Source organism: Vigna angularis, chromosome 3, assembly GCF_016808095.1.
Source record: "Vigna angularis cultivar LongXiaoDou No.4 chromosome 3, ASM1680809v1, whole genome shotgun sequence".
NCBI lineage: Eukaryota > Viridiplantae > Streptophyta > Magnoliopsida > Fabales > Fabaceae > Vigna > Vigna angularis.
Window position 1 is genome coordinate 17,284,451 of NC_068972.1, and position 14,871 is coordinate 17,299,321.

At 31.1% G+C, this 14,871-nt stretch overlaps 1 protein-coding gene and 2 long non-coding RNA genes across 3 annotated transcripts; 1 reads left to right on the forward strand and 2 right to left on the reverse strand.

The window, feature by feature from the left end:
* Nucleotides 1-844: 844 nt before the first annotated feature.
* Nucleotides 845-2,722, reverse strand: LOC108325793 (uncharacterized). The gene is made up of 3 exons (XR_008247996.1): nucleotides 2,552-2,722; nucleotides 2,353-2,433; nucleotides 845-1,429 (listed from the first exon to the last, which is right to left on the reverse strand). It is a non-coding gene; the product is annotated as an uncharacterized LOC108325793 (long non-coding RNA).
* An 8,755-nt stretch (nucleotides 2,723-11,477) lies between these two features.
* Nucleotides 11,478-12,077, forward strand: LOC108324672 (uncharacterized). The gene has a single exon (XM_017557613.1). The coding sequence runs from the start codon at nucleotides 11,478-11,480 to the stop codon at nucleotides 12,075-12,077; it is 600 nt and encodes a 199-aa protein (XP_017413102.1).
* Nucleotides 12,078-12,383: 306 nt separating this feature from the next.
* Nucleotides 12,384-14,384, reverse strand: LOC128195981 (uncharacterized). The gene is made up of 3 exons (XR_008247997.1): nucleotides 13,327-14,384; nucleotides 13,019-13,218; nucleotides 12,384-12,933 (listed from the first exon to the last, which is right to left on the reverse strand). It is a non-coding gene; the product is annotated as an uncharacterized LOC128195981 (long non-coding RNA).
* Nucleotides 14,385-14,871: the final 487 nt, after the last annotated feature.

Sequence of the window (14,871 nt, forward strand, 5' to 3'; positions counted from 1 at the left end):
GATAGAACACAGAGCAAACATTGTCTTTGCTTTGGTGGACTCAATGATATTGAAATGAAGAACATTGACTTTAGATAAGTTTCATTATGTTTTATTACGTTGATAAAATGCTTGACATGGACATTGAACATCAAATTTTTAAGATATGTAAATTTATATTTATGAAGATCTTGCTGTTGATTAGAGAACAAATGTTGTTAGCTTTCTCGATATGAGATGACATAGGTTAGATATTGTAATTTTACTGTTGAAAGAAAATACTTTAAAGAAGGAATATTTGAGTTATTAATTTTTTTTATAAACTATCACAGCTAATTTTAATAGTTATAGATATACTTGAATTGCATGTATAAATTTTCATTTTTATTTTTGGTAAGCTTATTTTTTAAAATTTAGTAATAAATTATAAAATCATAGTTTATTATAAAATCACTTTTTAAAATCCCATTTACTATATTTATTTTATTTTATTTATTCACACATGTAAGTAAAAATAATCTAAAAGGTTAAAAATTCAAATTTTAATTTTATATTTAAATTTTGTCACTCGAAAATGTTAAAGCAAAATGGTAATGGGATTTAATGACAAACTCAGGTGTAGTTTCATATTTGTGTACGAACATCTAATAGTAATTTAAAAAATGCATAACATGAAATTTATGTTTCGTTTCTCTTGAATGAAAATAACTATTTTGTTCACGAATATAGATTTGTGTTTTCAGATGTTATGTAATGACTTATCATGAGAGTGTAGATATGTGAGGTTTATGATTGAAGATATATAATTTTGAAGTATTGTGATATCTCAATTATATATAGAAAGTATATATATAATAAGGACGTCATCATGCATAATATAGGAAAGCATTTGAGAGTAAATAGGATTACAGTCATCCTCAAAATAGTTTCAGAATTTAAACTTAAATTCCAAAGAGATCTAAATATAAGCTGGAAGGAAAAACGGTATCCCAAATTTCAGGAATAACTAATAACACCACCAAAGACTAGGCAGCAACATTATCCTCAACATCCAAAGTCGTCTCCAATGGAACCTCATCGCCATCTGCTCTCATCCAAATGGATGATCATCGCAAGAAGAAACATACACAAGCAATACAAACAAGCAAGGGTGAGCTAGATAAAAATCATGTTATTCAATCACACACGACATGTAAAAGCCACTCAAACATGATACATTGACATCACAAGACTCATTGTTTTATAGACCGACTCATCCGGACCAGAATGATTGTCGAGCTATGGCGGGTTATGCACTCATGGTGGCCTCTACTGCTTTGCAAAGCCGTTGCCAATGGGTTCCACCCTACCACACTCACAAGGTTAATCCGTTCTGCGCCCTGGAGCATACTGGAAGCCTCCAAGACTAGGACCTCCTGCTACTCCTCACCACATGGATCAATCCTCTCTACTTGAGAATGAAAAACCATTGGAGCGTCAGGAAAACCCCCAAGACTGAGCTACCATGCAATCATTCTACACTAAGGATCTCACCAAGAGATCCTATACAGATGAAACTTGATTTACAACTTGGATCATACTTTCATCACTTTGTAATCATATACTTTCTGCCACAATCAGCATATACACAATCTCAACAATATACATTACTCACCACTCACATTTACAAAAATAACATCTCCACAATTGAATCTAAGTTAATCAATACCAAGAACCAAACAACTTCAACTAACTCATAACAGCTCATAAAATACATCAATTTATACATACTTACAAGTAATATAATTATTGATTAACACTCATGTTTCAATATAAGAAACAACTATCCTTACTTTATTATATACATATATATATATATATATATATATATATATATATATATATATATATATATATATAACTATCCTTACTTTATTATATATATATATATATATATGATACGTACATTATTTTATAAATATATATATACTCAGGTTTTTAAGGTTCCTCTATCCTACCAACAAAGAAAGGCTCTCAATTATTAACAATTTATTTATTTAAATTATCTACCCTGTTCTCTTATGCTCTAAATCTGAAATGCTTAATTTTAATATTTTCACTTCGTCTCACAGCAACCTCAAACAGTACCTATACATCTATTTAATACTCATATACATGCTATTAGACCTTCCAACAAGATAAATTTCAGCCAACAAACTCATTCAAAACAAATTAAATTGATCACATCACAACATGCACAATTTCACAGTTTCAATTATAACACCCAATACAATAAAAGTCATAAAATAGTTTCACAATAGCACACCAGTTCAACATTCATATGCATATATTTTTATAAAATAAATTCATACAAAAATAATTAGCTCCTCTTACCTTGAAATTGAGCAGTATAGTCAACTAGAGTGCCCTAACCGTGCCTTCACAGAGAAAACTCAAACAGTGCCCTACAACCACCTAAATGGTGATGGAAACAACTCTTAGAGCTAGAATAGACAGAGAATCAAAAGGAGCACCATGCAACCAGTAAAGTTGCATGCCCTAAGTTCAAGAAAAAGTGGAGAAACTAACTTACTCGTCCAAATAGAAATCTAATCGGATAGAAGGGAAGCTCTCAACTCCGTGAGCGAAAGAACACCACCTATTTGAAATTTCAACGGTTCAAATGAGTGCAAGGGTAGAGAGAAGGCAGAACAAGAAAAAGAAAAATGGAGATGAGTTTAGAGAGAGAAAGGGGAACTGGAAAATGAACTCAGAGCTGGAAAAATGAAGCATCTTCTGAGGTCCTAGTGCCCTTAGCTTCTTGGGCCAGGCTGCAGGACCCAGTAGCCTTACATTTTCACGCTCTTACAAGTATTATCTTAATTAATATAAAAAATAAATAAATCAACCCTATTCGACTAAAATGATTTGAAAAATTGTGATGTTTTTTAAAGTTTCTATTAGTAGTTGTTGTTTGGTAATACAGTAAGATTCGGTAGTTATTCAATCATTTAAAAAAAAACTAAATGAAAATCATTTTTAAAATATACTTTTTTGTTAAAAATTGTGTTTTAAAACGATAGTGATGACATATGTTTTGTTTATCATTCTATCATGTTTTGTTTGATAATGAATGAAATCATTAAAATGTTAGTTGTTTTTAGAATACACTTGTGAATATTTTTTTATCTTCTACATTCTACTTCAAATATTTAGTATTTAAGAATTGAAGAGTTAAAGTTATATCTTCTTCGTGTTCTTTGGACGAAACAGGAAGTTAAACATTTTGTATTTTAGATTTGTTGTTATTGAGTGAATAAATACTTTATAGGCCATGTTACTCGTATAATAATGTTCAATACATTTTAAATTTAATTAAGTTTTAACTCTTATAAGTGTTTAGATAGAGATATTGTTTTTTTGTGTCCATTAAATATTTAAGGTTTAGAGTTTAGAATTTTTATTTTTTTAAAATTATTTTTAATTGAAATCATATTATAATATTTATTTTATATTAATTACAAATATATTTCTTATTATAAAAAAGTAAAATATAAGATAAAATAAAAATTATATTACCTGATTAAAAAAATAAAAAAATATTAAGAACTTAATTGAAAAAAATAAAAAAAAAAGTAGAATAGACAATTTTTTTTTTCATTTTTAAATATGCACAATCATAAAAGATTTGAAACAAAATTAAACCTAAATTTTTGTTTAATGTTTCCTTAAAATTTATTTTTTATTATGCATTTTCTTCCGTATACCTGATATTTTTAATTGCTATTTATACTTATGATTCTATTTTGATAAATTTCTTCGCATACAAAGTAATAATATATTTCTACATAAAATACATTTAGGAAGTTTCAAACTTTCCGAAAGATATGAAATATGTTTTAGAAAGGATTCTCAGAAAGAGTTTTTTTTTTCTGTCTTTTTCTTTGCAAATTTTTTTATATTTTTATCTTTGTTAGTGGTGGTAATAAAAGTGGGGGGAGTGGTAACGGTATAGAAAAGAGTTTTTAAGTCTTTTTATTTTATTGTTGGAGTGAAGTTAGTAATTGTGGGATTGTAAGAAGCAATAACCAGCATAGTGTATAACCGAATAGGTTTGGATTTCAGGACGATTAGGCCTGAATATTGTCTTTGGTCTTTTGTCCTTTGAATTTTAATCAAATTTAACTTCTCATTTTTTTTTCTTATGTAAACACAAAGTATGGTATAATCAATTAATGAATAGTTTAGATAAAATTATTAGAAAACTATTTAAATTATTATATAATATAAATTATATAATACTGATAATATATGATATAAGGAATTAAAGTATAAATGAATTAAAAATGTATAACTCTATCTAGTACAGCCACTACAAGATTAATATTTTCATTGGACTTTTTTCTCTCACTTAAGGAACCATGTTGAAGTCTCGAATATTTTTCTTGTTGCGCACACCAGACTTTTTCTCTAGCTTGAGGAACCAACATTTCACCGTTATTAGAGAATCTGACAAGATTTTGAATGTTAAGGAAAATCTCATGTTTAATTTGTGAAACAACATCATTAAAGACTCCTATATTTTTTGGAACTTTTATAATGGCTCCAACCGAAGGAGGGATAATAAGAAAATTTTTTAAGTTGAGGTCAAGGTTGGAGATTGATTGATAATGTGTTGTAAGAAAAGATAAAAAGAATATAGTTAATTATAAAATTATAAAATATAAATTAGCATGTAACGGTGTAAAATAACAGTCACATAAATCCAATAACTAATCTATAAATCAAAGAGCATGACTTAATTAATTAACTTATTTCTCATTTATTATTTCATAATATGCTTCATTTGTTTTGCACTATTTTTGAAACTAAAATATTTTTATTAACAATTTTATTGACATATGATTATTATTAAAGAAGTTGTAATTAAAATTTTATTTTAATATTTTAAATTGACAAACAAATCAATTTTCTTCTAAAATTATTAAATTCCATTGTATGAAAAAGAGGAAGAGACGGTGAATAAATATTTAAAATTTAAAAAGAAAAAAAATGATTTTTTTTTCAATATTTTGATATTTTAAAAGCCAGGATTTATCTTCATTTATCTTTTGCAACGGTTTCTATTTGGAACCTTCAAGCTACCTATAATAAATATGATATAAATAATCTTGGAACAACTAAGCCAAGTTAACATAACACATTTAATTTGGCAATTATTTGCTTCCTTGGGAAGTTGTATTTCAGGGTGTTTAGCTGATTCCTTGAGCTTCCTGCGCCAAACCGATAATAAATATGATATAAAATTATTTATATTTTTTTTATAATAGATATAGTTTATTTATGTGGGGAAATATAAATTTTATCTTATTTCTTATATTTTATATTTTTTTATTTTATTTTATTTTTAATAAATTTTCATATGATGGTAAATAATTTGAAATGGTATATAACTCAAATACCAAAATTTGGAGTGATGATAATATGAACTTGTTGGAAATATAATATCCATTTTTGTATTTTACAAAAATATCTTTGACTTTTTATTAATCTTTTAATTGACACATTGGTATGAAACAAATTTTCTGCATCGTGTTCACTTGAGGTGAGTTACTATTTACGCATTACTAAGAGTGAGGAATTGAAGGTAAAGTTGTGTTCACTTGCACTGAAATGCACGGAACGAATTAAGGTGAATTGTGGGATTGTATACTTTTCGATCACCCACTATGAAGACGAGATTTGAAAGGATCGAAGCGAAAAAGTCTGGTGTGCCCCTACATAAACATATGATTCCACTTTTTCGAACCTTAGTACATTAATATATTCGGTGGTAGATGAAGTTTGTTTTTTACATTGCAAGGTTGCAAGGTTGGTGGTAGATGAAGAAGATAAGGTTGATGGACAACTGATGATGAAGAAGGAAGTGGTTGATGAAGAACATGAAGCTGTGAAGCTGGAGAAGACGAAGAAGGTGAAACCGATTCCAATACGCCGTATTCGGTTACAGTGTAAAGAAGAAGGGAAAGCGTATTCGGTTCCCATAACTGCGTATTTGGTTCCCCATTTTGCAAAGTTGTTGTATTGATTCCCAAGGTGTGTATTCGGTTACAAAGACTTGTGTTGTGATGGTCCATATATGCCACAAGGCATGCACCTCCTGCCACTATAGAGATGAACAAAAGACCAGTTATGATCCATATGAATGTGCGTCCAGGACTAGGATCAGACCCAGACATTTGTGTTTAGGAATAATGTTTAAATATTCACGATTTCCTCTTTATTTTCATCCATTTTAAGCAGTGATAAAGGGTTAAGATGGAGGAAAGAGCATTGGGGTGGCATGGGGTGAGAAGCAGGTTGCATTTGGAGGTGTCCTGTTCTAATTTCTTCTGGTGTGGCACTTGCAGGGAAGCCTGAGAATGAGAATTTTTCTCAAATGGAAGGCGTGAAAGAGAGAGGGAAGCGGGTTCCAATTATGGTTATTCAAGTTGAGGTTACAGATGGTTTGTTTCATACATATGCTACTATTTCACATTCAAAACCCATTCTTTATACTAGTTATGTTATGTTTAAGTGTGAAAAAGAGTTGTTTTTACACTTATAAATGATCGCAATCTTATAATTATTCATATTATTACTCAGTGAAAAGTTGTAATAGGAAGTAGATTGTTATGTAAATTATTGTACAAGAAAGGGTGTATAATTTGGAGTTTGTCAACCAATTTTCGCAAAGCGAAAGCCAAAATTCGCACTGCCAGAAAAAGAAAATTCGCATAGCGCACCAGTACCTGTGCGCTGAGCGAATAAGTTTAGTTAAAGTGCAGCAGTTAAAGGAAATTCGCACAGCGCACACACACCTGTGCGCTGAGCGAATTAAGGAAGTTAAGTGGCTTTAAAAGACGTGACAGAAAGGCAAAAAGCATCTTCTAACACACGAAAATAGCCAGAAAAATACTGGAGAATTCAGGAGACGATCAGGAGACCTTTCAAGACATCAAGACTTCACTTTCTGCAAGGAATTGCTGTAAAGAGTACGTTTGAGATGTCTAGGATAGGCTAAATTTTCTGTTCATTGGAATTGGTTGTATGACGAAACGTTAATGTAAATTTCCTGTGCAATATATGTTTCTGTTCTTGTTCTTTTCTTGACTTGCTTTTGATTATACGGAAGTATTAATCTCTTTAAAAGTTCTTTTGTACTGGGAAGTATTTTTAGAACCAGAAACGTAAGAAAAGAAACTAAAAGTAACTACGCTAGGAATAATTATGTGCTTCTGGTCATTCTTAACATCTCAACTTAATGCAAAATTATCTGATGAATTAATTAAGGAATTAATAATTCAATGGATAATTTTAGAACTTGTTTTAAGGAATTAAATCAAGATACTCTCATGTGAATGCTTGAACAGAGAATATATGTTGTTCAGGATCTTACCGTAATGTTAGTCAAAGACCAATTCCAGTGATCTTTTATTGCATTTTTTAAATCTTAATTGTTTACGTTGTAAATTTCATGTTTAAATCCAAGTTGAAATCACAAATATCATCAGTAATTGATCTTGATAAATAATTTTTATTGAAATACGTAACTCAAATTCCCTTGGGAGAACGATACATTTTTACTTATCACTGTATTACTTGTAACGATTTGGTATACTTGCCAAAAAGTTATCAATACAAAATACTCAAATTTAACAAGGTATAGGATAATACCGTATTAGCACACGTCAATAATAATAATAATAATAATAATAATAATAATGTAAGAGCCTGAAAATAATAAGGCTATTGGGCCTTATGTTGAAGCAGTCAACCCATAAGCTAAGGACCCATGACCTTAGGAAGGGATTTTCTAAAAATCAGAATTCCTTCATTTTGCCAGCTTTCTTTCTCTCTCTAAAACCCTTGTCCTAAAATTCTTTCTGCCTTCTCTTTAGATTTTCTCTTTACTGAACCGATCAAATTTTGATTTGAAGGTGTTTCCGCGCTCGCTGCACCAAGGGCTTCAGTTTGAACCGAACGTTTTTCCATTCCGACTGGTAAGTATTTTTTTCCTTTTCTTCAACCGTTCTTAAACCTAAGTCATGCAACTTGCTGGTCGCCTGTTACTGGTAGTTTTTCCTTTAGTTTCTCTGTCCCTTCCAACTCTAAGAAATGTGCTCTGCACCAATTTTTGGTGGCTTATAGGTGCTGTCAAACTCGCCTCTGTGAGGAGGTACTGCTAGAGCGTTCCTAGGAGTGGTACTGTTAAGCTTTCTAGGTAAGGGGAGCTAATTATTTTTGTATGAATTTATTTTATAAAAATATATGCATATGAATGTTGAACCGGTGTGCTCTTGTGAAATTATTTTATGACTTTTATTGTATTGGGTGTTATAACTGAAACTTTGAAATTGTGCATGTTGTGATGTGATGAATTTAATCTGTTTTGAATGAGTTTGTTGGCTGAAATTGATCTTGTTGAAAGGTTTGGTGTAAGGGTTCTGTAATAGCATGTATATGGGTATTAAATAGATGTACATGTACTGTTTGAGGTTGCTGTGAGAGGAAGTGAAAATATTAAAATTAGGCATTTCAGATTTAGAGCATAAGAGAACAAGGTAAATAATTTAAATAAATTAATTATTAATTGTTGAGAGCCTTTTTTTATTGGTACGATAAAGGAACCTTAAAAACCTGACTTGGCACATCCTTGATCATAGAGCAGCCCTGGTGAGCAATTGGGGTAAAGAAAGATCTCTACTAGGATGAAAATAAAATAAAACAAGTTGATTGTAGATGCATAAAGTTATCATATGTTAATTTCTAGTCAATTATAATTTTAGAAAATCAGTCACTGTGTGTTTGAAATTTAAAGTAAAAATCCATATATAAATATATATATTAGTTTAATATAATATAAAAATATATATTTATAACGTTAGGTATCATATATATATATATATATATATATATATATATATATATATAATAATAATAATATAATGTAAATATATATATTTATAAGATAAAATACGTAATATATATATATATATATATTAGTTTAATGGTGCGTTGGTATTTCCAAACAATAACTCCAATATTCATTTTGCACTTTATGATTTACAGGGTGGGCATTTAGTTATGATTAATTTAGAATCCAGAGTAGCCTTGATTACAGCAAAACAGGTGCTTGAAAAAAGAGTTTGATATGCTTCTAATATAGCATATATATATATATATATATATATATATATATATATATAATAAAGTAAGGATAGTTGTTTCTTATATTGAAACGTGAGTGTTAATCAATAATTATATTACTTGTAGGTATGTATAAATTGATACATTTTATGAGCTGTTATGGGTTAGTTGAAGCTGTTTGGTTCTTGGTATTGATTAACTTAGATTCAATTGTGGAGATGTTATTTTTATAATTTGTGAGTGATGAGTAATGTATATTGTTGAGATTGTGTATATGTTGATTGTGGCAGAAAATATATGATTACAAAGTGATGAAAGTATGATCCAAGTTGTAAATCAAGTTCCATTTGTGTGGGATCTCTTGGTGAGATCCTTAGTGTTTTAGAATGAAAGTAGGAGCTCAGTCTTGGGGGTCATTCTGAAACTCCAATGGCTAATCATACTCAAGTAGAGGGATTAATCCATGTGGTGAGGAGTAGCATGAGGTCTTAGTCTTGGGGGCTTCCAGTATGCCTCAAGGCCCGTAACAGGCTAACCTCGTGAGTGTGGCAGGGTGGGGAACCCAAGTTTCATAAGTCACCACGAGTGCAGGATCCGTCATAGCTCGACTATCATTCTAAAGTCCGGACGAGTCAAGTCTAGAAGATAACATGCTAATATGTATGCCTTAAACTGCTTTGATTTAAGTTAACTCTTGTATGTTATGTGCTTGATATGATGCATGCTTTTATATAATTAGCTCACCCTTGCTTGTTTGTGTGCTTGTTGTATGTGTTTTGATGAGGTTTCTTTGGAGGCAACATTGGAGAGAAATGAAGATGATGCTGCAGCTTAGACTCACTAGGAATTCTTAGTTCTCTTATGTCATTTTGAAGAACCTTGTTATGTTTTAAGTTTCAAATTCTGGACATATTTTGGAATACTCTAGTGCTTGAAGTTTTAATTTCTTAGTAAATTCTGGAATACTCTAGTGCTTGAAGTTTTAATTTCTTAGTAAATTCTGGAAGACTGTAATCCTATAATACTTTAAGTACATCTCTTAACTGCTTTCTAATATTATAAATTGGTGAGGTCTTTGCATATATATATATGCTATATATTTGGGATGTCACAAATAATATTGAAAAAGAAAGAGTAGTAAAGTAGTGTTTTCTTTTAATTCATTTAGTACATTATAATTCTTTTTAATTTTTTACTCTTTATAAATATTTTTACAATTAAATATAACATTAACAATTATCATTTTAATTTTTTATCAATTAAATAAATTTTTTAAATCTATCACATCAATCAAATCCTACCCTAATTTTCACAAACTTTACCTCCAAACCAACTCTCAATTACCTCTAAATCAACCTAAATAAACGACAAAAAATTTATCCTCAAATTCATTCAATCACTATCTCCAAAATCATCTCCTCAATCTTCCTCTAATGAACAAAGCATTAACGTTATGAAAAAAAAAAATCATTCAAACAACATTAACGTTATGAAAAAAAAAAATCATTCAAATATTAGAACATGCAAATTTCACACAATTTAAATAACAATGATCAAAAAATACTTTGTTTTCTGGCCTTTAATTTTTCGTATAGTTTCTATTCGTTAGAACTCTAATTTATATTTTTCAAAAAAAAGTTAAAAATAATAAATTAGTCAATAGATATTTTAAATTTATTCTTATTGCATAAAATTAATGTTTGAGTGATATTTTGATATCATATATACTTATATTCTCAAAATACACAAAAATAAAAATTTTATATTATTTATTTCAAATATTTATTAATTTTCTAATAAAAAACCTTGATTAATTAAAGATATTTTATAAAATAGGGATAGAAAATTATATGATTGTAATACTTACTAATAAATATCATTGTTATTCCAAAGTTTGAATTATGTAATTTATGAAATGCAGATAAACTCTTTCACTTGCCCCAAACGTTGAGTGATATTTTGATATCATAAATACTTATATTCTCGAATTACACTAAAATAAAAACTTTATATTATTTATTTCAAATATTTATTAATTTTTTAATTAATGAAAAAATCTTCAATTAATTAATCATATTTCAAAAAATAGAAATAGACATGATTATAATATCTACTAATAAATATCAGAACTACTTCCAATGTTTGGATTACGTAATTTATGATATGCAGATAAACTCTTTCACTTCCCCATCAAATCATTCATAGATTCTCCATCAAATCATTAATAAATGGTATAAGAATTGGAAAGTCACACTTGAACCTATCTTGTATATATATAGCTGTGACTTTTACATTATGTTCCCAAAGAGGTTGTAATCCATAGTAGGTATATGGACTCTATTCAGAGTTTCAATCTTAATGGGGAGCAAATTACGACCTATGTCACCAAGAAGAAGAGAACAATCCTTGAGGTTCTGGAATCTTTTTTGTTTTCCTCAGAGTCCGAGCAAAAGGTTATTGGGATCGATATTGAGTGTCATCTGTCAAAGGATGTAGATAAAACCAAATGCGTCACATTGCATCTTTGTGATGGAGACTCATGTCTTATTATCCAGCTTCTACATATGAATTCCATTCCCATGTCTCTGCTTAATTTTCTTCGTCTTCCGAATTATACTTTCGTGGGTGTTGGCATTAAAGATGATTTGCATAAATTGGAGGTTGAGTATGGGATCAGATGCAAAAATGCAGTGGATCTGGGGCCTTTGGCTGCTACTGTCATGAAGATGCCTCGTTTGAGTGGTTGTGGCATCGATGAACTAACCCGTGTGGTTAATAATCTTGATCTTCGAAAACATAGACCTTTATCTGCTGTCTTTAAGGATTGGGGTGAATATGAACTAGGCAAAAAGCTTGCCAAACTAGCTACTGTTAATGTTTACTCTTATTATAAAGTTGGTAGCAAATTGCTTGAACCTTACACTTCGTAATGTTCAATTATGTTCTGCCTTTAATTTATTTTAAGAAAGTTTGATGATTTGCTCATAAGTTTATATTTCTTTGTATAAATATATATATATATATATATATATATATATATATATATATATATATATATATATATATATATATATATATATATATATCTATGTATATATAATGTTTACATTTTTGAATATGGAAATTCACCATTTGTGTTAAAAGAAATAGTTTAAATTATTTTATATTTGCATTGACATACAAATAATATTAATAACATTAAAAAATATATTTACATTGATATACAAGTAATAGGAAATAAGTATACTTTGGAAAGTTAAGAAAATGGAATGAAAAGAAGTAGGGATGGAGTATGAGTTGAAAGAGATAATGGTTTGAATGGAAAAGCTATGGGCACTATACGAATGACACAACTCTTCACATCTCACTAAATAAGGAAAAGAAGGACAGTTGGTACAGGAGGGTGGAAATGATGACTTCTCTCTCTTCCATATTAATAGTTTCCAATTTCTTTATTTTTTCTTTTTTTCTAACAATCAAATCCCCTCATTTTTTGAGCTAATGTTCCCGCCTCGCATTGACCCCTCAAGGCAAATAAGGGTTTATGCAGCTCAGTCATTTTGTTCCCTCCACCACCAACGCTCCCTACAATGGCTCCATCGGGTACCGTCTCTCCTCCGACACTTCCATTGCCAGCCGCACCTTCCTCACCTCTCTTCGCGGCATTGTCACCGATTGAGTAGCTGTATTAATTTTCACCGATGAACTCCCAAAGAAGATACACGAGTCAACAAAACTAAATTCATGTAAACCAGGATGTTCGACACATATATGCTCGGAACCTTTCTGCAGACAAGACAAAAAGAACATAAATGAATTTTGATGAAGCTTCAACTTAATGGCATCTTTGGATGTGCTATATTTGTTGCACCTGAATTTTCAAATTCCCAATTGACCCAGGTTGAGTCAGGTAACCATCAACATTGTGAGTCGAGATAACATTGACCAAGTAGCCTTTTTGAACAAAAAGGATTCCTTCTACGTCTTCAGCACCAACATTTACATTTATGAAGTTCTGTTCCCAGCACCAATTATCTTTCAATGTGACCGATTCGGGGAACTGTGTTTGACCTAAAACAAATATTATTACAGTGGCCAAAACATATATACATCAGAACTTTCCAAAAAAAAGTGACATTGGACCAAAAATATAACGAGAAAGCAAAAAAAAATATCAACCTCAAGCCTGTATTTTTCAGGAATAACATTTGAAAACTGAAATTCACTATACTCTCAGTGGTCAAAACTGAAATTCACTATACTTCTAGGAATATACAAATGGACCACATTCCTCCTTGCAGGATACAACACCATGAATATTGACCAGAGCCAAAACAAAAGCCCCGTCACTAACAACACAGCAACCGCTCCTAAATTCTGCTTACACAACCCATTGCGGCAAGACGATTTGCTTTTGCTCCCTTTCTCTTCACTGTTAGAAGGAGCCGGAGAAGGAGGCGTCGACTTCACAACATTCGCCGTCAGGTTCATCAGACTCATCGCCGGAGGAGGCGGTGGGGCCGCCCCTGTCGCAACATCAAAGGAAGAACCAAAACTCCACCACTCTATTTTGTGAATCTCTGTGCTACCCTGCGTAGAACCTGAGAACCCCACATACATAAAATCACTCAAATACTTATCCACATCGAGACTCGTCGACAAAACGGGATCTTTCGATTTCAAATTGGAATACGAAACCCACACGTGTCAGCTTCTCAATTCCTTTTGCTGCATCAAATCCAGCGGCATCATCGTCACAAAACCTTCTTTTAACGCTAGGGTTTGCCATTTCGGCACCGCGCAGCTCTACGGCGAAATCGACCTCAAAAATGAACAATTAGGCGAAATCACTGAGATAGGGGAGAAATTTCCGCCGTCCCCAGCGAGATCCAGGCAATTCGAAGGCGTTCGGGGGTACATGGCACCGAAATTTCAAGCCTCCGGAGTTGTGACTCAGAGGTCTAATATATACGCTTTCGGAGTGGTGATGTTGGAGCTCTTGTCCGGGGAAGAGCCACTGAAGTTTAAATATGACGAGAACACGCACAGATTTTTTAGGACGTAAGTGATCAAGACGGCGAGAGGCGTGGTTGACAGTGGTGATGGTGGCGTACAAGGGAAACTATGTGGCACTAGAGTGGATTTGACTGTTAAGAAAAAAGAAATAAATCAAATTGGAAATCATTATCATGGAAGATAAAGAAGAAGCTGCATAGCTTAGGAGAGAAGAGAAAAAATACATCCACTTATATAATTAGAAAGCAAAAGCAATTCCCGTACTAGCGGAGATAAGGCCGTTGTCAACTTAATGGATAAGATTTGATTGATAAAATTTTTATAATTTTGAAATTCAATCTATACAATTTTTTAAATCGGATATTAAACTAAAAAAATCCACTTAATATAGAGATCAAGTAAATCTTTAAATTTAAATTAAAATACCCTTTGTCAAAGTCAAAATCCTAGACATCTTCCCTTTTCAGTTTTCTCGCTTACACTACATCTTGCCCTCTCAATAATGTGTTCATGCACCTCCATTCTTCTATCTCAGTTCTTGCACCTTCTTCAACATTTGTGTGTGAGTGGTTGCACCTTCCTTCACATCCCGTCAATGAGTTCTTCCACTTCCCTCGCCTTTGCATTCCCTTGCATCTTCCCACATCTCCATCTCTTACATCTCTATACACCCCATTCAATCTTGATTTTCACTGTACCTCTATATGA